This window comes from Lontra canadensis, unplaced genomic scaffold, assembly GCF_010015895.1.
Source record: "Lontra canadensis isolate GAN:19392208 unplaced genomic scaffold, GSC_riverotter_1.0 scaffold107, whole genome shotgun sequence".
In the NCBI taxonomy this organism is placed as follows: domain Eukaryota; kingdom Metazoa; phylum Chordata; class Mammalia; order Carnivora; family Mustelidae; genus Lontra; species Lontra canadensis.
The window spans coordinates 1819282-1843819 of NW_022631101.1; the positions used below are offsets into that span (position 1 = coordinate 1819282).

At 52.9% G+C, this 24538-nt stretch overlaps 2 protein-coding genes across 3 annotated transcripts in view; both read right to left on the reverse strand.

The window, feature by feature from the left end:
* Positions 1 to 470: 470 nt before the first annotated feature.
* Positions 471 to 19179, reverse strand: RSPH6A (radial spoke head 6 homolog A). The gene is made up of 6 exons (XM_032839461.1): positions 18445 to 19179; positions 14891 to 15128; positions 7250 to 8014; positions 5864 to 6008; positions 5021 to 5138; positions 471 to 857 (listed from the first exon to the last, which is right to left on the reverse strand). Exons 1-6 carry the CDS (start codon positions 19119 to 19121, stop codon positions 620 to 622), a joined length of 2181 nt encoding a protein of 726 aa, XP_032695352.1. The 5' UTR covers positions 19122 to 19179; the 3' UTR covers positions 471 to 619.
* Positions 19180 to 19422: 243 nt separating this feature from the next.
* SYMPK (symplekin) overlaps positions 19423 to 24538 on the reverse strand; it is a 36207-nt gene continuing 31091 nt past the window's right edge. For both annotated transcript variants that reach the window (XM_032839458.1, XM_032839460.1), the window contains 5 exons: positions 21703 to 21890; positions 20693 to 20869; positions 20420 to 20515; positions 19843 to 20175; positions 19423 to 19670 (listed from right to left, as the gene is read on the reverse strand). In XM_032839458.1, coding sequence (XP_032695349.1) covers positions 19536 to 19670; positions 19843 to 20175; positions 20420 to 20515; positions 20693 to 20869; positions 21703 to 21890 — 929 coding nt within the window. In that variant the 3' untranslated portion in view covers positions 19423 to 19535. The remainder of the gene's footprint in view (positions 19671 to 19842; positions 20176 to 20419; positions 20516 to 20692; positions 20870 to 21702; positions 21891 to 24538) is intronic.

The following is a 24538-nucleotide window of genomic DNA, read 5'->3' on the forward strand; positions in this document are numbered from 1 at the left end:
TCCCTCACCACTCACTCCTCACACCATGTCCTAAACATGGAGATTCAGGAAACTACCTCGACACAATGCTTTTTTGCCCTTGGGTCTTTGCACATGCCATTACCTCTGCTTGGAATGCCCTTCCCCGCTCTGTTCTGGACCCTTTAAGAGTCAGTTCAGGAGCTCTGTCCATCCTCGGGGCTTCCCCGTCTGGGTTGTCACTGCCGAGGACGTGTCTGTCTCTCCCATAGAGAGTGAGCCCCGGGAAAGCAGAGTTGGGGCTGCTTGGCCACCTCTGTGTCCCCAGTGCAGGGCTGGGCCAACGGAAGGCACTTCAGTAGTCGTTTGTTGTCCAGATGAAGGAATAAATGACACAGATAGGAGACACGATGCTGGGCAACGTCTGTTCCCAGCAGAGCCCAACAGCCCTGACTTGGGAGGCCATGTCAACAAAAGAATGAAGACCTCGGCGGCCATAAGCCGTGGGGAAATTTTATTTAGAGCAGTTATCTTCCTCTTCTACCCCTGCCCTCCGGGGGCAGAAAGCAAACCAACTGTGAACAAAACAACCCATCACTCACTATGTATAAGGGGAAACCTGCTATCTACCTGCTCGGGGGACGGGGCTAGGGGGCCCCCTTCAGTCATCCAGGTCCTCATCCTCGTCTTCCTCCTCATCTTCCTCCTCTTCCTCTGCTGCCGCCAGGGCCTGCTCCTGGGCTGCCTTGAGGGCCTGTTCCTCCTCCACTGTGGGGTCACTCATCTCCATGACGTCGGGGCTGCTGGGGTACTCATGCTGAATAGGGGCTGGCAGGGGTGGGTTGAAGTTCTCGGGACTGTACTTGTGGCCCCAGCCAATGTAGATGTTCTCAAACTTCCTGGAAAGTCAGAGAGATACTGGGAAATCCTCCCTCCCTTGAAGGCCTTGAAGACCCAGCCTGGGCTTTTACTGGAGATGGGACCCAGTTTGGGCACAACCAACTGCGGAGCAGTGGCTGGTGGGGTCATCTGTGCCCACGGGGTTTCTCTGTGTGTTCTTCAGTCGTTATTGAACATCTGTCTCCTAAAAGTGCCAGGTGTGCCTAGAGTTTCCCTCTGTAACAGCAAGTGGAACCCCTGGGCACTTGACAAGTGGCCAGTGGGACCAGAGCTGAGTTTCTAATTAATATTTGATTTTCCAGTTTCACCCACAATTTCTTCTTTGGTCCCCCTGGTTATTTAGGAGTGTGTTAATTTCTGCATCTCTGGGAAATTCTCCCAAATTCCTTCTGCTTTTGATTTCTAATTTCTTTTTTTTTTAAGATTTTATTTGTTGGGGTGCCTCGGTGGCCCAGTGGATTAAGCCTCTGCCTTCAGCTCAGGTCATGATCCCAGGGTCCTGGGATTGAGCCCCACATCAGGCTCTCTGCTCAGAGGGGAGCCTGCTTCGCCCCCACTCTCTGCCTGCCTCTCTGCCTACTTGTGATCTCTCTCTGTCAAATAAATAAATAAAATCTCTTTAAAATGATTTTATTTGTTTATTTGTTTGTCAGAGGATGAGAGAGAGCACAAGCAGGGGGAGCAGTAGGCAGAGGGAGAGGGAGAAGCAGACTCCCCACTGATCAGGGAGCCCAACGTGGAGCTCGATCCCAGGACCGTGGGATCATGATCTGAGCCAAAGGCAGATGCTTAACCCACTGAGCCACCCAGACATCCCTGATTCCTAATTTCATTCCAGTATGGCCAGAGAACATATTTTGGACCATCAATATCTGGGTACATTTATCTGGACTTGTTTCATGGCCTGGTATATGGTCTAGTCCTGGGGCCTGTTCCGTGAACACTTTGAGGAGAATGTGTGTTCTTGCCATTGTCGGAGTGGCTTTTATTGCATTGCAATGAATTTAAATTTAAGCAATAAAACTGATACTCAGTTTGGTTACTGGAAAATGTCTAAGCAGGTCCGGGACAACTCGGGTACATGAATCTACTTTCTCAGCTACAAATTTTGTGAGATCTGAATACAGGCCAAGTACTTCTGAGGACAAGGTAGCTTCAAACGGAATGTGTGCTGTAAGTGTCAACTTCACACCAGATTCTGAAGTCATGGTATGAAGATAAAAGACAGAATGTAAAATAGCTTGTTGATTTTTATGTTGTTGCTTTCACATTGTGATAATAACATTTAGGATATTTAGGGTGAAATAAAATAAATTATTAAAATGAATTTTACCTGTTTTTACTCTTGGACATAGCTAGTAGTAGAAAATTTTCAAAAAAATAAAAAACTTTAAAGAGTTAAAAAAAGTTCTTGAAAAAGTTAAAGAAAAAAGAAAGTTTAAAATGATACAGGTGGCTCTTATTTCATTTGTGTTGGACAGCGCTGGTCTGGATGTGGGGACCCAGCAGAAAACACATTAAGCAAGAATCCCTGCTGTGGTGCCTACATTCTAGGAGGAGGCGACTGGTAATAAACAAGAACATTGGGACGCCTGGGTGGCTCAGTTGGTTAAGCGGCTGCCTTCGGCTCAGGTCATGATCCCAGCGTCCTGGGATCGAGTCCCACATTGGGCTCCTTGCTGGGCAGGGAGCCTGCTTCTCCCTCTGCCTCTGTCTGCCTGTGCTCGCTCACTCTCTCTCCCTCTGTCTCTGACAAATAAATAAATAAAATCTTATAAAAAAAAAAAACCCATAACTGGTCAGGTCCAAGCCCAGCCGGTCCACCTGTTCCCAGAATTGTAACTAGAGGAGGAAATGGGAGCAAAGGAGGGGGACTGGGAGGCTGGGAGAGAGGCAGAGAGGAGAATCCAGGGGGAAGGAAGAGGGATGGAGAGTTTGCCATGGGGGCTCTGAGGCTTTGCCCTGTATCCCAGCCTTGCTGTTCCTAAGACAATTATTTTCCTCCAGGAATTCCTCGGGAGCCTTCAAACATGCCGCCTCCTTGGAAGCCTCACCAGGGCAGTTGAGCTTTTGCTAGGAAGATCGACTCTTGGGCCCCAACCCCGCTCCCATGCCGCCGGAACCTGCCCTTAACCAGATCCCTAAGGTCCTGTGCACCCACGTCTGGAAAGCTCTGGTCTAGAATGTTCTCTACCTGTATTTTCCCCTGTTACTTCTCTCTTTCCCCTAGAGATTTCACGTAAAGATCCCTCTTCCCAGGAACCCTATTTTGACCCCCTTAAGATGAGACTTTGGAGCTGCAATTGGTCGCTGATCTGTCTGTCCCTAGTGTAACAGGGTATTTTTCGGCTGGGGGGAGGGGTGCTATATGATTAATGTCAGCACTTCCTCTGTCTGTTCTCAGGGGCAGGATCCACATTGCCTTTTCAATAAAGGGCCTGGGACCTAGCATACAGCTGGCAGACAAGGACATCCAAGAGTCTTTTATAAAGAAAAAAAAAAAAAGGAAGAAACATAGATGATTGGAGGCATGGATGATTGAGTGGTGGGTGGATGGGTGAAGGATGGCTGGATGAGTGGAGTTCCAAATTTGGATCTTTTGCTTTCAGAAAGATGTTGGCAGGGTGCCTGACTGGCTCAGTTGATGGAGCGTGTGACTTTTGATCTAAGGGTTATGAGTTCGAGCCCTGTGTTGGGTGTTCAGATCACTTAAGAATAAAATCTTAGAGGGGCCTGGGTGGCTCAGTTGGTTAAGCATCTGCCTCTAAGTCATGATCCCAGGGTCCTGAGATCGAGCCCCACATCGGGCTCCCGGCTCCATGGGGAGTCTACTTCTCCCTCTCCCCGTGCCCCTGCTCTTGCTCTATCCTGTTCTCTCTGTGTGTCATGCTCAAGCTCTCTCCAATCTTTAAAAAAAAAAGATTTCATTTATTTATTTGACAGACAGAGATCACAAGTAGGCAGAGAGGCAGGCAGAGAGAGAGGAGGAAGCAGGCTCCCCGTGGAGCAGAGAGCCTGATGTGGAGCTCAATCCCAGGACCCTGGGATCATGACCTGAGCCAAAGGCAGAGGCTTAACCCACTGAGCCACCCAGGTGCCCTAATAAATGAAATCTTTAAAATATAAAACCTTAGGGACTTCTGGGTGGCTCAGTCGTTAATATGTCTGCTTTCAGCTCAGGTCGTGATTCCACGGGCCTGGGATCGAGTCCTGTGTGGGGCTCTCTGCTCAGAAGGAAACCTGCTTCTCTCTCTCCCACTCCCCCTGCTTTTGTTCCCTGTCTCGCTGTGTCTCTGTCAAATAAATAAATAAAATCTTTAAAAAAAAAAAAAAGGAAAGAAAGATGTTGGCAAATAAGGGTGTGGCCAGAAGAAGGGGATTGGCAAAAACAAGCAAGCGAGACTCTTCCCTGTTTCTGGAGGGGGAAAAAATTGCCAAGAACGTAAAGTATCAAGATTATGTGAAACCTCATCATGGGATCCAACACAGTCCAGGTTTACCGGAGATGCAACAGGAAAACCTATGACAACTTCTCATGCCACCTGGTGGACAGAGCCAGTAAATGCACCCGCCCCGCGGCGGCGGAGGGCACTCCCTGAGCCCCTAAGCAGAAAGGCTGGGATGCGCCTGGTGGGAGAGACTGAGGGACTCTCAGCGTGTAGTAGGTGTGCAGTGAGCATCTCAGTGAGCGTGTAGCTGCGGGTGGGAAAGGAGTGACTTCGACCTGCAGATCTTTTGGAGCAACTGGTGGGGAAGACTTCTGCCCCATAGAAAGAACGGTCTAGGGGGCCCAGGGAAGGAGTTAGGTCCCCCAGACACAAGACTCTGCCCCTGTGAGGGCCACCTCAAGGTGGACCCCTGAGTCCTGTCTGGCTCTGTGACCCATATAGCTGAGAAGCCTAGGCAAGGAGGCCAGAGATCCAAGTTTGAATCCTGTATATGTTGTGTACCGTGAGTCAGTTCCTTCTCCTCTCTGATCCTCCATTCTCTTATCCGAGGGGCTCACACTCCTTGTCCGGGATTTCTCATTTTAGCCCCAGTGGAATTCCTGGAGCTGAGTGTGGAGGTAGGTCCTGGGAGCTTCCTGAAGGGGGTCTTCTGATCTCCACACTGCCCCCTGCCCTTGGCTTTCTCTGCTGGTAGGGACTAGAAGAAGACCTACTTGCCACTGGCGTAGGCATAGGCCCCTGGCCAAAGGTTGGAGCGCACAACGGCCACGGAGTACTGCGGGCAGAGGCTGCAGGACAGACGGGCGGTCCAGGGAGAGATGTGCATGATTTCTGCAGGGGAGTGGAGAGCAACAGGGCGGTCAGAGCTCCCTCCAGCCCTGCAAAGACCCCCTGGAGGGGAAACAGAAAGAGGGGATAGAGCAGAGGAGGAGGACAGGGAGGGGCATGGAGGGAACTGTGGCTGGTTCTAGATCCCTTTCTCGCTGTGTGGCCCCAGTTAGCCACTGCACCTGTCCGAGCCTCAGTGACCGCACCTAAGAAGTGGGTATCCTTATCTCACCTGCCTTGCAGGAGCTGCTATGATGTCCCTTCCAGGCTGGCCATTGGTCTGGACCAGGGTGCAGAGGGCACGGTTCGAGCCCTGGGCTCCTGGAAATCTGGGTTCAAATTTGGGTTCTGTCCACTCACCCACTCTCAGCCTCTCCTTGTCCCTTCCTACACGTGCCTGAGGCTCTGACCTCAGGAAATTCCTCTCCAGGCTTCCAAAATCCAGCTTGAGTCCTGGTTCCTTTGTGGAAAGGCTCTCTAACTCTCTCTCTCTCCCCAAATCCACACGGGACTCGAAAGTTCATATACCCCCCACCCAGGACATCGCCATGTGCCATCACAAGACAGATGTGTCCCCATAACCCCGCAAGGGAGGCGCTGTCATCAGGCCCGTGTTATAGAGGAGAGAACCACTGAGGTTCAGAGAGATGCCCCCTGCAGTCTTGCTGTCCCCCCCCCACTTTCTCGCCAGGCCCCACCTGGCCTGGCAGGCCGGTAAGACCTGTTACCTGCATCTTCTGAGAGTGGGGTCAGCAGTGGGGGTCCGACCTCCTGCTCCACCTCCTCCATCCCCTCATCCGCCTTTTCTTCCTCCTCCCCCAGCTCCTCTTCCTCTTCCAGCTTCTGCAAAGGGTTCACCCAGGTGCAGCGGCCCTGGGGGTGAGAGGGGGAAAGGGGGAGGTCAGTCAACACCCCTGGTGGACAGAGCCTGGCTTGCACTCTGGGAGGAGGTGAGGGGCCAGGAAGGACACCGGGCACTGGCCCTGTCCTCGGCAACCAGGGATGGGCAGGAGGACAGGGTTAGTCACACAGGTCAGGGGAGGGAGGACAGGCTGAGAGAGCTGTAGTGGTAAGGCGGAGACTCCTGCCACCCGCTAGCTATGTGGTTCCCATCTGGACATTGATTCATTCATTTATCGTGCATTTAATGAGTGCTGAGTATATACAGGTAGGTGCTGGGGATACTTGAGAGAAGAGACCCCCCCCAAAACCTCTGTCTGTGGAGCTGACATTCAGCAGCCCATATGATCCTCTGTTTGCTCCTCTGTGAAATGGGGATGTCATGGGGGCCTCTCTCATTGGACTGCTGTTGGGGTCCATGAGGCACTAGAGGGCTGATCCATAGAGCCGACTTCAGTTGCCTCCAGAATGAGATAGGAGCGGCCATTATAATGGTTTCAAAAGGAGTTATTCGGGTTCAATAAAACATCACCGGGGTCAATAAAGTTTCATTGAACGAACAAATGAATGAATGAAAAGGAATGAATATAAAGTCCGACTCGTCCGGCATTCCGGAAAGGCGGGTCCTCGGTTTCTTATCCATAATTCCCAAACCTGAAAAGCTGTGAAAACCAAGAGTTGCTTTCCTGCACCTTTTGGCAGCAAGCCCGGCCTGAACTCATGAGCGGCTGTTCAGTTTTGCAGCAGAAGTAAAGACTTGGAGGACAGTGGTATGTACGCTGTGTCACCTTTTTGTAAAATCTGAAAAACGCAGGCCACCAAGATGTGCCTGGTCCCAGAAATTTTCTTTTTCTTTTTCTTTTTCTTTTTTTTTTAATTTTATTTATTTATTTGGCAGAGAGACACAGCGAGAGAGGGAACACAGGCAGGGGGAGTGGGAGAGGGAGAAGCGGGCTTCCCGCTGAGCAGGGAGCCCAATGCCGATGCCGGGCTGGATCACAGGACCCTGGATCATGACCTGAGCTGAAGGCAGATGCTTGATGACTGAGCCACCCAGGTGTCACCCCAGAAGGTTTCTGACTGGGGGCACCAACAGGGGACACTGGCCGGCAAATAAAACAAGGGCGCCGTGCTCTAGAGCGGGGGTTAGGGGAGGATGCTGGAGTTGGGGTCCGGGGGGCGGGAAGGGAGAGGCTTGGGTCCCCGGGACTCACCTGCGGCAGAATGTGCTGTGTATGATGCACCCAGTTCGCCATGGAGTCCACCAGCTCGAGCACCGGGATCCCCTCAAAGTCGGGGTTCTCCTCATAGGAGTCGCGCCCCGCGCCACCCTCCTCCTCCTCATCTCCCTCTTCCTCGCTGAACTGGTAGAAGCCGAGCGGGCTGATGTGCGTGGCGGCCGAGATGCGGGCGATTTGGGCCCGCAGGTAGTTGGCCTCGTTGCCGGGGAAGGGCGGGAAGCTGATGATGGGGGCGTCCAGGTAGCCCGTGAAGAACTTCTTGATCTTGCGGGCCTGCACGATCTGGAGGGGCGTGACGTGTGGCAGCCGTGTCCACGGCCGGCCTGGCTCATTGCACACGAAATACAGGTACTTGTTGGTGCCCGAGCGGCTCTCCTCCTTGGGGACGATGGGTGGTGGCCTCCACATGGGCTTGGGGATCACGTCGGTGACCTTCTCCTCGTCCTCCTCGCCCTCCTCCTCACCGTGCAGGTCCAGGCCCTCCCCACTCTCCATCATCTCTTCCACCTCCTCCTCCTCCCCCTCCTCCTCACCCTCCCGGAACTCCACCTCCGCCACCAGGTAGCTACGGCTGAGTCCCAGGATCTTGCCCCAGAAGCGGCAGGTGTGGATGGGCTGTTGCTCTACCAGCTGCTTCAGGGCCATGAAGATGCGGAAACTCTCATCGGAGCTCAGGCCCACACCAGCCTGTTCGAAGTAGAAGGCCGTCTCCATGATGTTGGGCACTGCTGTCTCAGCCTGCAGGGGTGGGGTGGAGGGCAGAGGGAGAAAGGTTGAAGCCCTGCTTCCTAGCCTGACTCTTCTAAAATCCAGAGAAGTGAACTGTTCTGTAACCCAGCTGCTCATGTGACCACTGCTGGTCAGTGAGATAGATGTAGGGGCAAGTCCTTGGGGAGGATGTCCGTTATAGGAAGAGAAAAGGCAAAACAACAGCAACAACAGGAACAACAGCAACAACAAACCACTAGGAGAAAATCCGTTGCTCCTTCATCCTTCCCTCTTCTTTCGCCTGGAATGGGGTGTGAAATCTGGAGGCACAGCAGCTATTTTGGGACCATGGGGAAACAAAAAATCCCATATCCTAATGATGGTAGAGCTGAAAGGTAGAAACCACTTGTCCCCAGTGGCATCACTGAGCTGCCTTATCTCCCCGGCCTTCTTGTTCTATGGAAGAAAGAGGCCACTTTTAGTCATGTTTTCTGTTACTTGCACCCAAATGCACCCCTAACAGATACCCCAAATCATATAGCAAATTAAGGGAGGAGGCAGGTCTTGAACCCAGGAATCAGTGATGTTGGAGGATGGCAGTGATAAGTCTTGCCCTCACTGCCTCCTCCTTCACCGTCTACTTTGTTCAGGGAGACAGAGGGGGAGACAGAGAGACTGGGGAGGGCAGAAAGGGAGTGAGAACAAGCAAGTCGAGGGCTGAGACTAGAATACAGTGAGGTTTGAGCCCAGCTACCCCCACAACCACATGGGCCACAAGGCTGAACCCAGTAATTTTTCATTTAGTCAGTTCAGACATCTTTATTAAAGACTCAGTGGGGGGGGGGTGCCTGGGTGGCTCAGTGGGTTAAAGCCTCTGCCTTCGGCTTAGGTTATGATCCCAGGGTCCTGGGATCGAGCCCCTTATCAGGCTCTCTGTTCAGTGGGGAGCCTGCTTTCCCCTCTCTCTCTGCCTGCCTCTCTGCCTACTTGTGATCTCTCTCTCTGTCAGATAAATAAATAAAATATTAAAAAAAAAGACTCAGTGGGAGGGGTGCATGGGTGGCTTAGTCAGCTGAGTATCTGACTCTTGGTTTCAGCTTTCGTTATGATCTTGGGGTCCTGGGATCCAGCCCCACGTGGGGCTCCATGCTCAGCTCTCAGTCTGTTTGTCCCTCTCCCTCTGCTCTTCCCTCTATGCACACGCGCTCTCTCTTAAACAAATAAATAAAATCTTTATAAAAAAATAAAAAAAAATAGGGACACCTGGGTGGCTTAGTTGGTTGGACAACTGCCTTCGGCTCAGGTCATGATCCCGGAGTCCTGGGATCGAGTCCCACACCAGGCTCCCAGCTCCACAGGAAGTCTGCTTCTCCCTCTGACCTTCTCCTCGATCATGCTCTCTCTCACTGTCTCTCTCTCAAATAAATAAATAAAATCTTAAAAAAAAAAATAAAGACGCAGTGGATGCCAGTCCCAGGCTAGGGCAGGCACTGAGATATATCAGAGAACAAAATACATGAGGTCCTTCGTCATGAGATCAGCCCTTGACATGCCCTTGACCAACATGACAGGTCCAGGAAAACACATTGCCCAAACCACATGCTCTCCTGCCAGGATTTGAAATCAGAATGGAGAGAGAGGGGTATGGTAAGTAGAATAATGATTTCCCCCAAAGTTGTCCAGGCCCCCATCCCTGCACCGGTGACTTCGTTAGATCTTACACGGCAAACGTGACTTGCAGGTGTGATTAAATTAAGGATCCGGAAATGGGGACATCTTCCTGGATGATCCAGGTTGGCCCAATGTAATCACAAGGGTCTTGATAGGTGAAAGAGGAAGGTGGGAGGGTCAGAGAGGATGTGACGATAGAAGCAGAAATCAGACTGAGAGATTGAAGGTGTTGCGCTGCTGGCTTTGAAGCTGGAGACAGACCCAGGATGGAGGAACGTGTGCTGCTTCTAGAAGCTGGAAAAGGCTAGGAGATGGTCTCTCTTCAAGAGCCTCCATTAGGAGGGCAACCCTGCTAACTTTGACTTTAGCCTTGGCAACACCAAGTCGAAGTGGACTTCGGACCTCCAGAACTATAAGGTGGAACTTTCTGTTGTCCTAAGCCACGAAGTTTGTTAGAGCAGCAACAAGAGACAAATACAGGTCCAAGTGGCTGAAGGTGAAACAGGTTAAATGTGGGAGCCACACGGCAGATGACTGAGACTTTGTCTCCACAGTAACACTAGTCCTATTGGACTAGGGGCTCACCCTATCTGAACTAATTACATCTACAGTGACCCTCCTTCCAGATAAGTTCCCATTCTGCAGGACCTGGGTGAGTGATACTTCTCCCTGCATTAGGATTTTTGGAGGCACAATCCAGAACAGATGGCTGGTGTAAGTACGATGGTGGTGATGTTTCAATCACACCAGTTGCTGTGAAAGATTTGGTGACGAACGTCCTGATGGAAACAGGCATACTGTTGTTCGAAAGTGTTTGAAGTCCCTCCCCAAAGAAGAATGACACACACCCACCCATCTCCCACCTCCATTGCACTCAGGAGGGGCTGTGTCACTTGCTCTGGCTTCTTGAAACAGCAGTGACAGGGACACCTGTCACAGCCAGGCAGAAGCTGTAAGAACCAATGTGGGGTTTGATATGCTCTCTTTCTCCCCACTGCAAAGGTGGAAGCCTGTGGCACAATGCAAACCCCACTGCCCTGCGTTCTCAAGCAGCTGATGTGCAGAAACCGTTGGCCAGCTCTGCATGGGCAGGCAATGTGAGTGAGAACTAAGCTATGTCCTTTGAAGCCACAGAGATTGTGGTGCTGTTTGTTATCTCAGCTTAATGGGGCACACCCCAACGTTCCGGTACTTTCCCTCAGTCACGAACATGATGTGAAAGCTTGTTTTCCTAATTGATGTGGACACCAGCAAGTCAGGGAGGGCTGAATCAAACTTAATTCTAAGACACTTTGCTGGCCGGAAGGAAGATACAGGAATGAGCGTATGAAACTCTCTTGGGAGTGTGTGCTTGGCCCATGAGCCAGTGGCCATCACTCTCTTTCTGGGAATCCCCCTTCCATCCACATAGCAATGAAGTATCCTCTCTAGCCCTGTGTAAATGATTATGCCTCCATCCTGGCACTGTTGATTGGAGCAAGAGTGGAAAACTGACCTGAAAGGACAGATCAGACTCTGCTTCTCTCCCTACCACTTGTCCCCACCTGTAATGTGTGACTGAGTTGGAGAAAAAGTACAGCTAGCATTCCCCTTGCCTAGAAATTACTCCTTTGGTATCATTGGGTTTGAACCCAGATTCTGTGGCCAGATTCTTCTTTTCTTCCTCCCAGGTTCCAGGAAGATCCCGTCTGTGGTCTGGGAGAAATAATTTCATAGGGACAACTGGATGGAGGTTTTAAAAAGTGAATTCCGGCGCTATGGCGCAGCTGTATGCTGCAAGGTGCAGGGGGCCGGGAGGAGAGGGGGCAGAGGTGAAGGATGGGCACTGGGATCTCTGAAGCTCTGCCCTTGACTCAGAAAGGGTGGGTCAGGCCTGCCAGCCGACTGAGCCAGCACCATCTGCAAGCCCCTTTTCTGTTGCTCCCAGGTCACTTTCCCAGCCTCCCTTGCAGCCAGGGATGGTCGGATGACTCAATCTGGCCAGTAAGATGCAAGCAGAGGTCTTCTGAGAGGCTTCCGGGAAACTTCTACTCTCGATTTTAAAACTTCATTTTTAATTTTTATTTTTAAAAATTTGTTTATTTACTTTTTTAAAGATTTTATTTGTTTGACACAGAGAAAGAGATCACAAGTAGGCCGAGAGGCAGGCAGAGAAAGAGGGGAAACAGGCTCCCTGCTGAGCAGAGAGCCCGATGTAGGGCTCGATCCCAGGACCTGAGATCATGACCTGAGCAGAAGGCAGATGCTTAACTGACTGAGCCACCCAGGTGCCCCTAAAGGGTTTTTTTTTTTTTTTAATTTTAGAGAAAGAGCATGAGCAGAAGGGCAGAGGGAGAGAGAATCTCAAGCAGACTGAGTTGAGCATGGAGCTCAACCGGAAGCTCAATCCCATGACCATGAGATCACGACCTTGAACCAAAACAAGAGTCAACACTTAACCAACTGGGCCACCCAGGGGTCCCTAGTTTACTTATTTTTTTAGTAATTTCTACCCACAACATGGGGCTCAAACTCACAGCCCTGAGATCAAGTTGTAGGCTCCTCTGACTAGCCAGCCAGGCACCGTCCCCAGTTTCTTTTAAAAAAGGGGAGACACACAAAGAGAAGCTCCCTTCCTCCCTTTTTGGTGCACTGGTGCGAGGATATGATGTCTGAAGCCGCCACAACCATTTTCTGAACATTAAGTGATGAGCTCAAGGACCAAACGTGGACCAAGCGGAGAGGAGGAAAGAGCCGGAATTCTTCATGATCTCACAGAGAAGATGCCCCAACTCTGCCCACTCTTGGCCAAGAGAAGTAATTAAACGTCTTGCTGAAATGTTTGGTCCACTTTAATTAAGCATTTGCACCCAAAAGCAAGCCTGACTGACTGCGTTGGCCACAGATGGGATTTATACCCAGGGCTTCTATGATACTGAAAACTGTTCTCTTGGTACAGAAACAGGGAAGGCAGCTGGGAATGGGGGAGAAGACAGCCTTCAGTGCCCCTTCCCAGGGGGAGCCGCCTTGTCAGCTGTGGACTGCTTGCACCTGCATATCAGGTGTGAGAAAACCTTCTCTCTCATTTTAAGCACTTGTTTCCCAATTCTGCAACATCATCTATTTCTTGCCTTAACGTGATCTGTGCCGTCAAACAAGTACAGGAAATTGTTGGTTTTTGGAATGTGATGCAGTAATACTAAGGTTAGTCTGAAGTTATTTTTCTAAAGGTATTATTTATGTATTTTGAGAGAGAGTGTGAGAGAACAAGTGGTGGGAGGGACAGAGGGAGAGGGAGAGAGAGAACCCCAAGCAGGTTCCACGCTGAGCGCGCCCCCAGTTAGTCTGAACTTATAAATGCAAGAATAGTTAGCCTCCTTTATGAAACAAAGGCCCGGAGCCAGGGAGCTCTGTGCTATCAAACAGCCGAACCTGCTATGCAGCGGTTGTACGCAGCGAGCAGATTTCTAAAGCAAAAAACCATCCACAGAGCGAAGGTGAAGAATAGAGAATCCACAAACAGGTCGAGTCCATACAGGTGTAAATAAATCACAGAGATGGCATTTCAAAGGAGGGCGTAAGGAAAGGATGCATTTTCCCACAAGGGTTGTTGGGGATCATGGTCAGCGACTTAGAAGAAATAGAAAAAGGGAAATGAGAGCCTCATCTCCTGTCAGAAAAATAAATACGAAAAGCTGAATCACGGATTTAAGTCTCTTCTTTCTTTAAGTCTGCACAGGCCACAAACGCCCACGATTTTGCCGTTTGCAGACCTCCCATTAAGAATTCCAGCTCCAGGGGCACCTGGGTGGTTCAGTGGGTTAAAGCCTCTGCCTTCAGCTCAGGTCATGATCCCAGGGTCCTAGGATCGAGTCCGGCGTCGGGCTCTCTGCTCAGCAGGGAGCCTGCTTCCTCCTCTCTCTCTGCCTGCCTCTCTACCTACTTGTGATCTCTGTCAAATAAATAAATAAAATCTTAAAAAAAAAAAAAAAAAGAATTCCAGCTCCAAGTTCTTAAGGGGGTGGGGCCTTGAGGGACCAGGCGTTCGAAGGGGCGGAGTCTCACGACCAATAGAATTCCAAGGGGGCGGAGCCTCGAGTGCCGCCGTGTTCTAAGAGGGCGGGGCCTCTAGGAGCAAAGGAGGCGGGTCCTTGAGGAAGGTGAATTAGGCGTAGGCAAGACCTGGGGGTACGGGAGGAACCGCGCAGTTCTAAGTGGGTGGGGCCTCCTGAGGAGACACTGGATCTGAAATTCAAACCCATATTCCGGGGTAGAATTTCGTGCCCAAGCCTAGGGATTTCCACCTGCGCTTTGGTCACCCAAGGGCGCATTCCTCCGTCAGATTGTCGTTCCTCCATTCTCTCACGATCCCATCCCACTATCGTCAGAATCCTGGAGTCTCAGAAGCCTAGACAGAAGTGATCACAGAGCAAGAGCGTCTGCAGATGAGTCAAAGGTTGTATATAGTAAGGGCTTTGGAGATCACGGTCCTGCCTTCCTAATGCAGTCCCTGGTACTTCCCACCTTTGTGCCCTCTGAGCCGGCGTCTTTCCTCTATAAATAGGAGTAGGTGGCACTTGCCTCGCAGGGTTGTTTTAGGGACAGAATGAGAGCTCTCCAAGCTTTTAGCAGGGGCCTGGAAGATGTCAGAATGATCATAAACAGTTCTCAACAAATGTTTCTTGAATGAGTGAAAGAACACTTTCCTTGAATTTTCTGCCATTGTCCAATTCTGGAAACAATCGTGGAATTAAATATTCTGAGGACAGTGAAATGTTAAGGGGCCAAGAGTGGAAGAGTTCTTAGAGGGTCTCAACTTAACGAAAGGGGAAACTGAGTTCGGGGACTAGGGAGCATGTCAGCGTTGAGAGACTCCAGGAGGCAATGGGTTTCACAGAAAATATCTGCAAACCAGAATTATTTTCGGGAGGAAGGAGTAGAGGATGGTGAGAGAGACCAGCTCCACCTCCATGTAGCCGTAGGAGTGCAGAGGGCCAACTAGCCCTTCTGCTTCAAACACTTCAGGGCACTCCAGGCATCTCAGGAGAAAGCCTGAGCCCCTTGGCCCGGCATTCAAAGCCCTCTGTGACCTGGTTCTGGCCCCCTCCGGCCCGTGCACACACGAAACTGAAATTGTTTGTGTTGCTGGGTCACACTGTGCATTCCCTCCGCTCCAGACCTAAGCACAGGCTGTGCGTAAACCTGGGCTGGGCCACTGCGGGTCCCGCTGCGCACCCCTCCTACCGGCTCACTTACCACCTCCTCCTCCATCTCCTGCTCGCCCTCGCCTCCCGCGCTGCTCCGAAGGAATAGCCCCTTCTGCCTCTCAGCCATCTCATAGGTGGGCTCCATCTCAGGGTCGTCCCGCATTGTGTCCAGCTTGGGGTGGAACCACTCCCATTGCATGGTGCGGTTCAGTGGCTCCAGGATGGACAAGGGGTCCTCGGGCCGCTGGTTCAGGATCTCGGTCAGCAGGTTCACCAGGTGCTCATACCTGCCTCCCCAGGGAGGGAGTGGGAAGTGGGAGACATTACTCGCTCAGCTCAGTGAGTTGTTGTGTGCCCGGCCCTGAGCCTGGCACTGGGGACCCCGTAGAGAAAATGTCCCTGCCCCCATGGAGGAGATATTCTGATGATGGAGGCAGACATTAACCAAATAGGCAGAAATATATCGTGTGTCTTTCTATGAAGACAAAGCAGGGAATGGGCACTGGGAATGCCAGGGATAGAAGATGGCTTCCAATTTTAAATAGGGAGGCCAGGGAAGGTCACACCAAGGGGACATCTAAGCTGAGATCTGAATGACGTGAAGGAAACCATACAGATATTGGGGGTGTTTCGGTCAGAGGGAACAACTGCTGGATAGACCCTGAGACATTTCATGAGTCTAACAGAATGTTGACAAAACTCAAGGAAACTAGGAGATAAGAACATTCCATGCCAAACTTGCTTAGAAATACAGATGCTACAGGGGTGCCTGAGTGGCTCAGCCGGTTAAGCATCTGCCTTCGGCTCAGGTCACAATCCCAGGGCCTTGGGGTTAAGCCCCCTGCTTCTCCCTCTCCCTCTGCTTGTGCTCTCTCTCTGGCTTTCCCTGAAGTAAAAGAAAATCTTTTTTTTTTTTTTTAAAGATTTTATTTATTTATTTTAGAGAGCGACAGAGAGAGCATGAGTGAGGAGAAGGTCAGAGGGAGAAGCAGACTTCCCTTGGAGCTGGGAGCCCAATGTGGGACTCGATCCTGGAACTCCAGGATCATGACCTGAGCCGAAGGCAGTCGTCCAACCAACTGAGCCACCCAGGCGTCCCAAGAAAATCTTTTAAAAAATGAATTATAGATGCTGAGGTCCTAAGCTAAATGGCACCCAGCAAAAAGTTGCTCTCAGAAAGATGACACACTATAATTAAACTGGGCTAGTAACAGGACTGGGCTGATATGTTAAAAAATATGTATATGTAAGTTGGGGCACCAGGGTGGCTCAGTCAGTTAAGTGTCTGACTCACAGTTTCAGTTCAGGTCATGATCTCAAGGGTCATGAGACTGAGTTCCACATCAGGCTCCCCACTCAGCGGGGAGTCTGCTTGGGATTCTCTCCCTCAGCCCCTGCCCCCACTTGTGGATGCTCTCTAAAATAAATAAGTCTTAAATTTCATATATATATATGTATATAAATTTATATATATATATAAATTTCATATATATATATATATATATATACACACACACATATATATATATAATCACCTCAACCGGTGCAGAGAAATTGAGAATATTCAACAGCCATTTATGATTTTTAAAAACCCTAGCAAACTAGGAATAGAAAGTAATTTTTTATAATTGTATAAAGGGGATCGCATTGGCGGTCTCAGCCAATGCAATCTGACACAAAAAAGAAGGGAAAGGTAAAAAGGATTGGAAAGGAGGAAGGGAAAGTGTCATGGTGTGCAGGTGATGTGACTGGGAATGATGAGCAGAGGCCCTGAGCTGAGGGTGTGTCTGGTGTGTTGGAGGATCACTGAAGATGTCAGAGTGGCTGCAGTGGAAGAGGGGAGAAGGGTTATAGGGGGAGAAAGGAAGTGGGGTCATGGCCGTATTGTAATGGCTTCTTTGTACCTGAGCCCCGGACTATGCTGGGCACTTGAGAGTTGTGCTGGATTCTCATCCCAGTCACACATCTGGGGAACATTCGTGATCCCTACTCTCCAGATGAGGAAACAGACTTAGAAGAGTTGAGGTCATGAGGTCACAGAGTGGTGGCACAGCCAGGACTTGAAACCAGGTTGGTCTAGTTTCAAAGCATGTATGTGTAACCCTCTGCTGGATGGAAACCGTTTGGTGGCAGTCTGGGGTGTGCTGGAGAGCCATCACTGAATTGGGAAGGGTAAGAAGTCAGACTTTGGCCTTGGCTTTTCAATAGGAGACCTTGAAGTTCCTGAGGCTGGGAACCATTGAAAAGAGCTAGAGGTTAATTTTGATTAGACTCTAGGAGCCTGGATAGGGAGCTGACTAGAGATAAAGTTTAGAGAGCCAGTAGGGGCTGAACGGCTGTTGTGAGAAGCATGAACCTACTCCTGAGGGAACTGGGGAGCCATGGCAAGATATGCCCATGGGAGGGATAGGGTTAGTTTTGTACTTGAGCAACATCTGTTATTTCTCCAGCCTTGTCTCCTCCTACTTTCTCCCCTGGTTCCAGTCCTACCACCCTCCTTGCTGTTCCTCAAATACTGCAAGCCTTAAAGCCTTTAAACATGCTGTGTCCTATATCTAAACCACTGTACCTCCAGTTACCTCCAAGGTGCTCTCCCTCATCTGCTTCAGGTCCCTGATCAAATGTCACCTCCTCAGAGGCCTTTCTTAACCTCATGCTGTTTAACAGGTACTCCCTAACCCCCCTCACTCTGCCTTACTTTCCCCCTTATTATTATTATTTTTTTAGATTTTATTTGACACACAAAGAGAGATAAACAGAGTAGCAGAGGGAGAGGGAGAAGCAGACTCTCTGCTAAGCAGAGAGCCTGATCCCAGGACTCCTGGATCATGACCTGAGCCAAAGGCAGGCGCTTAACCGACTGAGCCATCCAGGCACCCCTCCAGCTTTAGCTCCTATCATCACCTAGCATTTGTTATATTTATTGTCCATTCTCCCAACTAGAATGTAAATCTCACCACGACATAATGGGGACTGAGAAGTGTACTGACTACAGCTAAGCAGCCTTCGCAAGTGCCTTCCCCAGGCAGAAAAGTTGAGTGGAGAATGGGGCCTCAGGACCCAAATCACACACATCTGCTGCATCCAACTGTTATCATCTGGGCTATGGACCTAACTTCTCTGTCTCAGTTTCATCCTCTATGAAACAGGGACAGTAGGTGTGCTAATCTCAGCTGTGAGAACTGGATGTTAACATCTGGATGGTGGCACAACATCTGGTAAGTAAATGTTAACTATTACGGGGCGGCTGGGTGGCTTGGTTGGTTAAGTGACTGCCTTTGGCTCATGTCATGATCCTGGAGTCCCAGGATCGAGTCCCACATCAGGCTCCCTGCTTGGCAGGGAGTCTGCTTCTCCCTCTGACCTCTCCCCGCTCATGCTCTCTCTCTCAAATAAATAAAGCCTTTAAAAAAAATGTTAACTATTACTACTTTCATCCCAACTGCTAGTCTGAGTCAGATGCCCCTGGGGCAGGCACTGGTTACCCATGAGGGTGATCCCGTCTGACAGAAGAGACCCCTGGGTCTGAGGCAGAGCCTTAGCTGGATGGGGCCTCTCCCTGCCTGCGTCCCGCTCCCTCCCCACTCGAGAGCCCCTTCTCACAGGCTGAGGCTGCAGCCGTCGCTGGTCTGCAGCAGGTAGGCCTTGGCGTTCTGTACCGCCAGCTCCCGAGGCTCTGGCTCAGGCACCTCTGCACCGAAGGGCATGAAGCCCAGCTCCGAGGGCGAGTACTGGAGGGTGGGGTCATCCCTCACGTAAGGCCCATGCGGGACACCCTGGTCGAACTGTAGGTCTTCTCCCTGGTACGTGCTGAACTGGCCCAGGTAGTCGGGCTGCGTCTCCAGGTAGGCAGAGTCCAGTTGCTGGAAGAGGCTGCCTTGGCCCTGCTGTAGTTGCTGCAGCATTAGGCTGACGTTTCGGGCAGCCTGCATCCCTCCTTCTTCCAGGTAAGGCTGGGGCTGTAACTCGGAAGGAAAGCCCATATCCAGGGATGGGTACTCTACACCACCCAGCTGGGCTTCCTCAGTGGGGTACATCGCCAAGTTCTCCTGTGCTGTCAGGGGGGGCCCTGATGACCAGTCCTGGACGTCGGTCTGGCTCGCCAGGATCTCTTGACTGCTCTGCACAGCCGGGCCATCAAATGGTGTCTGGGACATCTCCTCGTAGACGCTGGGCTGGGGTAGACTGAGCTCCCGACTGCGCCGCTGGGGCACCTGGGAACTCCTTCGACTTGAGGGTTGCTGGGGATGGGGCTCAGGGTCGGGCGGTGGGTCCCCCATAGTTCAGAAGAGGTCGCAGACCTCCAGAAGGAAGGCCTGCAGACAGGGAGGCCAGCTCAGTTGCTCGCCTGCCGGCACAGGCCCGGTAACCTCCGCGCCCTCCGCGCCGGTTTCTAAGGAGGGAGGGGGCGGGCCGTTACCAGGGGAGGGCGCGCGGGGACGCCCGGCCAAGGACCTGACTTCTGCGCAGGCGCGGCCCCCCAGCACCAGGGGCTGCCAGTCTTCCAGCCAGCACCTGGGGGCGTTCACTCCACACGGGGCAGTCCCACAGCTGACACGCAGGTAGAGACGAGAGACTGCATCCACGCCCCAGACCCGCGATCTTTTTAATTTTAAAGGCAAAGCCCCTGCGGCTAGGCCCCGCCCCGCCATTCCCGAGCTCCCAACCCCACGCCCCTTCCCCACCAAGCCCGGTCAGCTGTTCCCCTTGGTCTCGGGTTCCCCGGATTCCTCGGCGACAGGGCTGGGGGTCTTCATGGTGTCTTCTCCGGCAGGGGTGAGGGTCTGGGGACTGCGCTCCTCCTTTGAGGTCAACCCGCCCGCTGCCTCCTGGTGACAGGAGAAGGGGGAGCAGGTCAAGGATAGCGTAGCGTGGTCCTACCTCCATGCTTCCTTCGGGCTGTACCCCTCTCCCCCCCGACCCTGGGCACTTGGCATACACCCTCTATCCGGGGGCCCTAATTGTCTTCTTCCTTGGCTGCTTTGAGGTTGTCATCCCTACCTTAGGTAGGGGCCCCTCAAGACTAGAGTCCAGGAGTGCGGCCTCGGTCAACCCCGAGTCGTCATCCATGCTGATGAAGATGGCCGGGGTTTCACACTCAGGCCCCTCCTCCCGGAAATCTATGGCTTCTTCGGGCTGGGGAGGGCCTGGCCGGGTGGAGGAAGAGGACGACGACGACGACGACGAGGGGGCTCCCACTCCTCCCGGCTTCAGCTTCTGTTCCTCCTCCAGCTGACGCTTTAAGGCTTTCTCCTGGGCCAGCCGCAGGCCAATGAGGTCCTGAGGGGGCCGGGGGGCGGGGGCCGGGGCCAGGGCCAAGGGCTCCAGGTCGTCCTGGGGGTGGTGAAGGGCACACGGAAACTCAGCGTGGGGGGAGGGGGGACCAGGTCATAGGCTGCTGTCAGAGGATGGTGGCAAGGAGCCAGCAGGGTGGGCATGGGGAGTATGTAAGGGGCAACTGTTCCCCCACCTCCCATCCCTTTCAGCAGGAGCCTCCACCAAGCAGAGGTGGCTGGGGTGGGGGGAACCATCGGATGGGCTTTGCTGGCTTGGGGGTTAGGGAGCTGTGGGCCCTCACCTCTTCCAGGGGCCCTGCAGGCACTTCCTTGGCCTCTGGCTCCTGCTTGCCACTGGCCTCCAGGATGGTCATGATGGAGCTGGGGATGTGTGCTTGCTAGGGGAAGAGCAGGTTGGGGGGGCTCTACGGAGTGCTTGGACCCAAGCAAGACCCCTAGTGGACCCTCCCAGAGCCCCTGAGCTTCTGCAACAGTGCAGGGCTCCCCTCTGCTCACCCCCATCCAGTCCTCCAGGGCTGAACCCATGGGGTCACCCATCCCACACCCTGGGGTACCTGGTGGGGGGTGAAGGATCGGACGTGGGCCAGCAGGGGCTCCCGGAGCTCTGGGCACTTGTCAAAGACGGCGCCCAGCTGCTGGGGTGGCAACTGCAGGATGACCTGGAAACTCTGGGGCTTGGTGCGTTGACAGCACTTGATGAAGCCCTCCCACACCTTGGGATACTTCCACACCTGAACGGGGCAGGGAGGGAGCGGTCCTGAGCGGGTGCTCAGGCAGTCACCCCAGAAACAGGAAGACCTTACCAAGATGGGGCCCAAACCCTTCCCAGCCAAGAGTCCTCTGAGCTACCCACAGCCCTGACCTCTGGCCCTCCAGTTCTGGATCCCGTCCCCGCACCCCCCTACCCTTCACATGAGCACAGTCTCATCTCACTCCTGCAGCAGCTTCGAGGGGCGACGTCAGCCCTGCTAAACAGATGAGGCCCAGGGAGGTGCAGGGGCTCGTCCACAGTCAGGCGGGGACCATGGGGCAGAACCAGGGTTTGAACCCAGGGCTGTCCGAACCTGCAGCTCACCTCTAAGCTGGATGTTGCAGAGTGGCAACCAGTGGGCTCAATCTAGTCTGAGAGCTCGTGAATGATTTTTTTTTTTTTTTTTTTAATTTCATCATGGTATTTCTAGCTTCTCTTGAGAAATGGGCCTCACTTTCAGCTCCAGTATGTATTATGGCTGGGAGCAGAGGTGGCGGCAAGGGGAACTACGTCTCTCCTGGGACGCCCACCCTGTGAAGCCTACCACCAGCTGTTCCTGGCCCCCGGCTGCCCTCACGCATCACACTGCCGTCCCGGAGCCGACTCAGCGACCCCTGTTGGGCTGTACTGTCCTTGGCCTAGGGCAGGGCAAGGGGCCGGCGGGTCTAGAGTGTGCTCTCCTCATCCTGCCTCCCTCTGCGGGGTGGGCAGCCAGTGGGCTGGAAAAGCCCCGGGTCCTGCCTCCAATCTGTCTTCAGTGTGTCCTGCCGCAGCCCCCTGCCTGCAGGACTGGGGCAGCCGGGGGCGGGTTACCTGCTTCATGATGAGGCGGGACAGGATGTTCATGACGAAGCCCCCCAGGCGGGGGTACATGGTCAGAGACTGGATGACGGTCCTCATGAGCAGCATGGGCAGGGGGCTCTGCTCCATCAACTGCTGCATCACCACGGCCAGCACCTCCGACGTGTACACGTTCCGTTCCGCAAAGCACAGGTTGGTGGCTGCGAGGAGGCGGAGAGTGGGCCTGTCCTCCTTGCCCAGCTCCCCTGAGAAGGCGGGAGCCCCACCACCCTTAGACAGCCTCAGCCCCATTAATCTGCCCCCATGAGTGGAGACCTAGCCCTCATTCCGGAAGCTCTGCAGGGGAGACTTCCTCACCCAGCAGGGCTCTCAGGGGATACTGTAGCCCGGGGTGTTGGTCTGAGGGAAGCACATGTCCAGCTGCTGGAAGCCCCAGGCTGGGCAGAGTGGGCAGACCGTGGCCCTTTTTCTTTGGGTACAGCCCATGGAAAGGCTGAGGCAGGAGAGACAGGTTGCCAATGCCTGGGGGCCCTTTCTGGCTTGCCCTTCCCACAAGTCCCAGAGAGGGAAGGCAGCTTTGACTTCCATAAGAACCCCGCAGGAGACCAGAGATGCCCTCTACCAGCAGGCCGGTCAAGGGACTGGCCCCTCCCAGTCCTGATCAGAGCATAAGGATCTGTGCTGGTGCTGGAGGGACACCAGGCATGGGGGCATGTGCAAAGCACAGTGCACAGAGTAAGGGAGCAAAAGGAGGAAGCGTGGGCCGACGAGGTGCTCCCCAGCTCAACACCCAGTGCCAGGAAAGGCCCAGGAAGGGCTGGCACGACAGGGGCATCCACGAAGGCAAGAGGGCCAGGACAGGACTTGGGGTCTGTTCCCTGGGGAGTGGGTAGTGGTACCCCAAAAATCAGTGGGATCGGCGGTGCTCCAATCCATTGTGCTAATGGGGAGACCCCAGGAACTGCCTCTGAACCCCTTCTTCCCCAAACACCACTTGCCATGTGAGTCTGTCAACCAGGAAGTCTTTATTGAGCCAGAAGAGAGGCCCCCAATCCTTGAGAGGCTAATGGAGAACAGGGGTGGGTGCCTATAAGGAATGAGGGGGGCTCCTATAAGGAACAGGGGAAGGATGGAGGCATTACAGGAACACAGGCAGGAAGGAGACAAGAGTGGGGTAGGGCAGGTATCTAGGCCAAAGGAGCAGAGGAAAGTGGAAGAAGGTAAGGACAGTGCAGAAGCCAGAGTGAACCTACCAGAAACCAAGAAAGTTCCTCCTCCTCCCTTCCAGTTAGTGGCTGGTTCCTGCCTCCTCTATCTAAAAGGGTCCACAGCCAAACCCCTTTTCCTCTCCTCCCCCTCTGCACCAGTCTCCCCCTGGGCCTTCTACTCTACCCTTCATAGCAGGCTGAGGAAAAGTCCTTTCAGAAGCTCAGCCTGACCCCACACCTCCCAGGGGTCCTCAAGATATCAAGTCCAATCTCCTACTGGGGCCTAGAAGACCCCGTGTGGGTGGGGCCCAGGCATGGTGTTCTTAACGCTTATGGTCTGACCTCTCCTGACCAGGCCCCTTGCCCTAAACCACAAGGTCTCGTCAGCCTCACCTCTGCAGTTCCAGAACCAGACCATGCCAGCACATCTCTTGGCCTCTGCAAATATTCTTCCTTTCTCTGGGATCAGTGTCTCCCCTGCTACCTCACCACAACTCATCACTCTGTGGTTTCAGCTCAGGTGTCCTCTTGAGGCTCCCCCGTGCCAGCCCTGCTCACTGTGGGCTTTCATCAACTGAGGAGGGACCGTGAGCCCTGGAGGGCAGGATCAGGGCTGTCTCCATCCCTGCTGGGTCCCCAGCACTGTCCAGCACAGGACTGAGCACAGGCGCTCAGTGAGTTTTCTTTAACTGCCGCAACAGACCGTGGGGGGGCAGGTCCCATTATAGAAAAACTCGTTATAGAAAGAGGGTGGCTTTTAAAGGAGGAGAGAATGCTTGTACTATCAGGCATGGGGGATCCAACGGTGCACAGAACAGGACTGGACTTGGATCCGGAGCTTAGAGTTGAATGGTGTTCCTAGTGCAACCAGGACAACCACTAGTGCCTCAGTGGAGAAACGCACTCTGGGAACTGCTAGCTCGGGTGCTGGGGACAAACAGCAGGTAGGGAGAGTGGCTGGAAGGTTGCTAGGAACCGTCAGAGAAACGGAGGCTGTGCGTAGGCCTGGGCTTGCAGAAACAGGTGGGCTTCTAAAGGCCAGGCCTTGACGACATCTCCAGGGACCTGGCCACTGCCCACCTGAGTGACCGGTGGCAAGGCTCTTCCTTCCTCGGACTTAATCTGGGCTTGCGAACGGACTTAGTGGGGTGGTGCTGTCTGTGAATCCCCCCAAATTGTATGCAAAACTGTGTGAGTCTATCCTCGGGAAGGGGCCCACACTTCCCTGACATCATCAAAGGGGCTACAGCCTGTAAAAGGGCCACTTCTGGGGGCGCCTGGCTGGCTCAATCGGAGGAGCATGTGACTCTTGATCTTGGGGTCATGAGTTTGAGCCCTACCTTGGATGTAGAGATTACTTAAATAAACAAATAAACGTAAAAAAAAAGTAAAATAAAATAAAATAAAAAGGCCACTTCTGGATGCTCAGCTTCGAGACCCTTTTCACGTTACTGTTCTTTCACCAGAGGCCTTAGCTCCTCCTCAGCTGTAGTGTGAAATTTTAGACTTCCATAAGCTCCTCTCTCAATCTCAAAGATCCTGAGAGAACTTGCTGAGGAAGGCCAGGAAATAAGTAGTCACGGGAGGAGCCAGTTTAGGCTAGACGAGAAGCTAAGTGGTGGTGGTTGGCGGGGGGGACC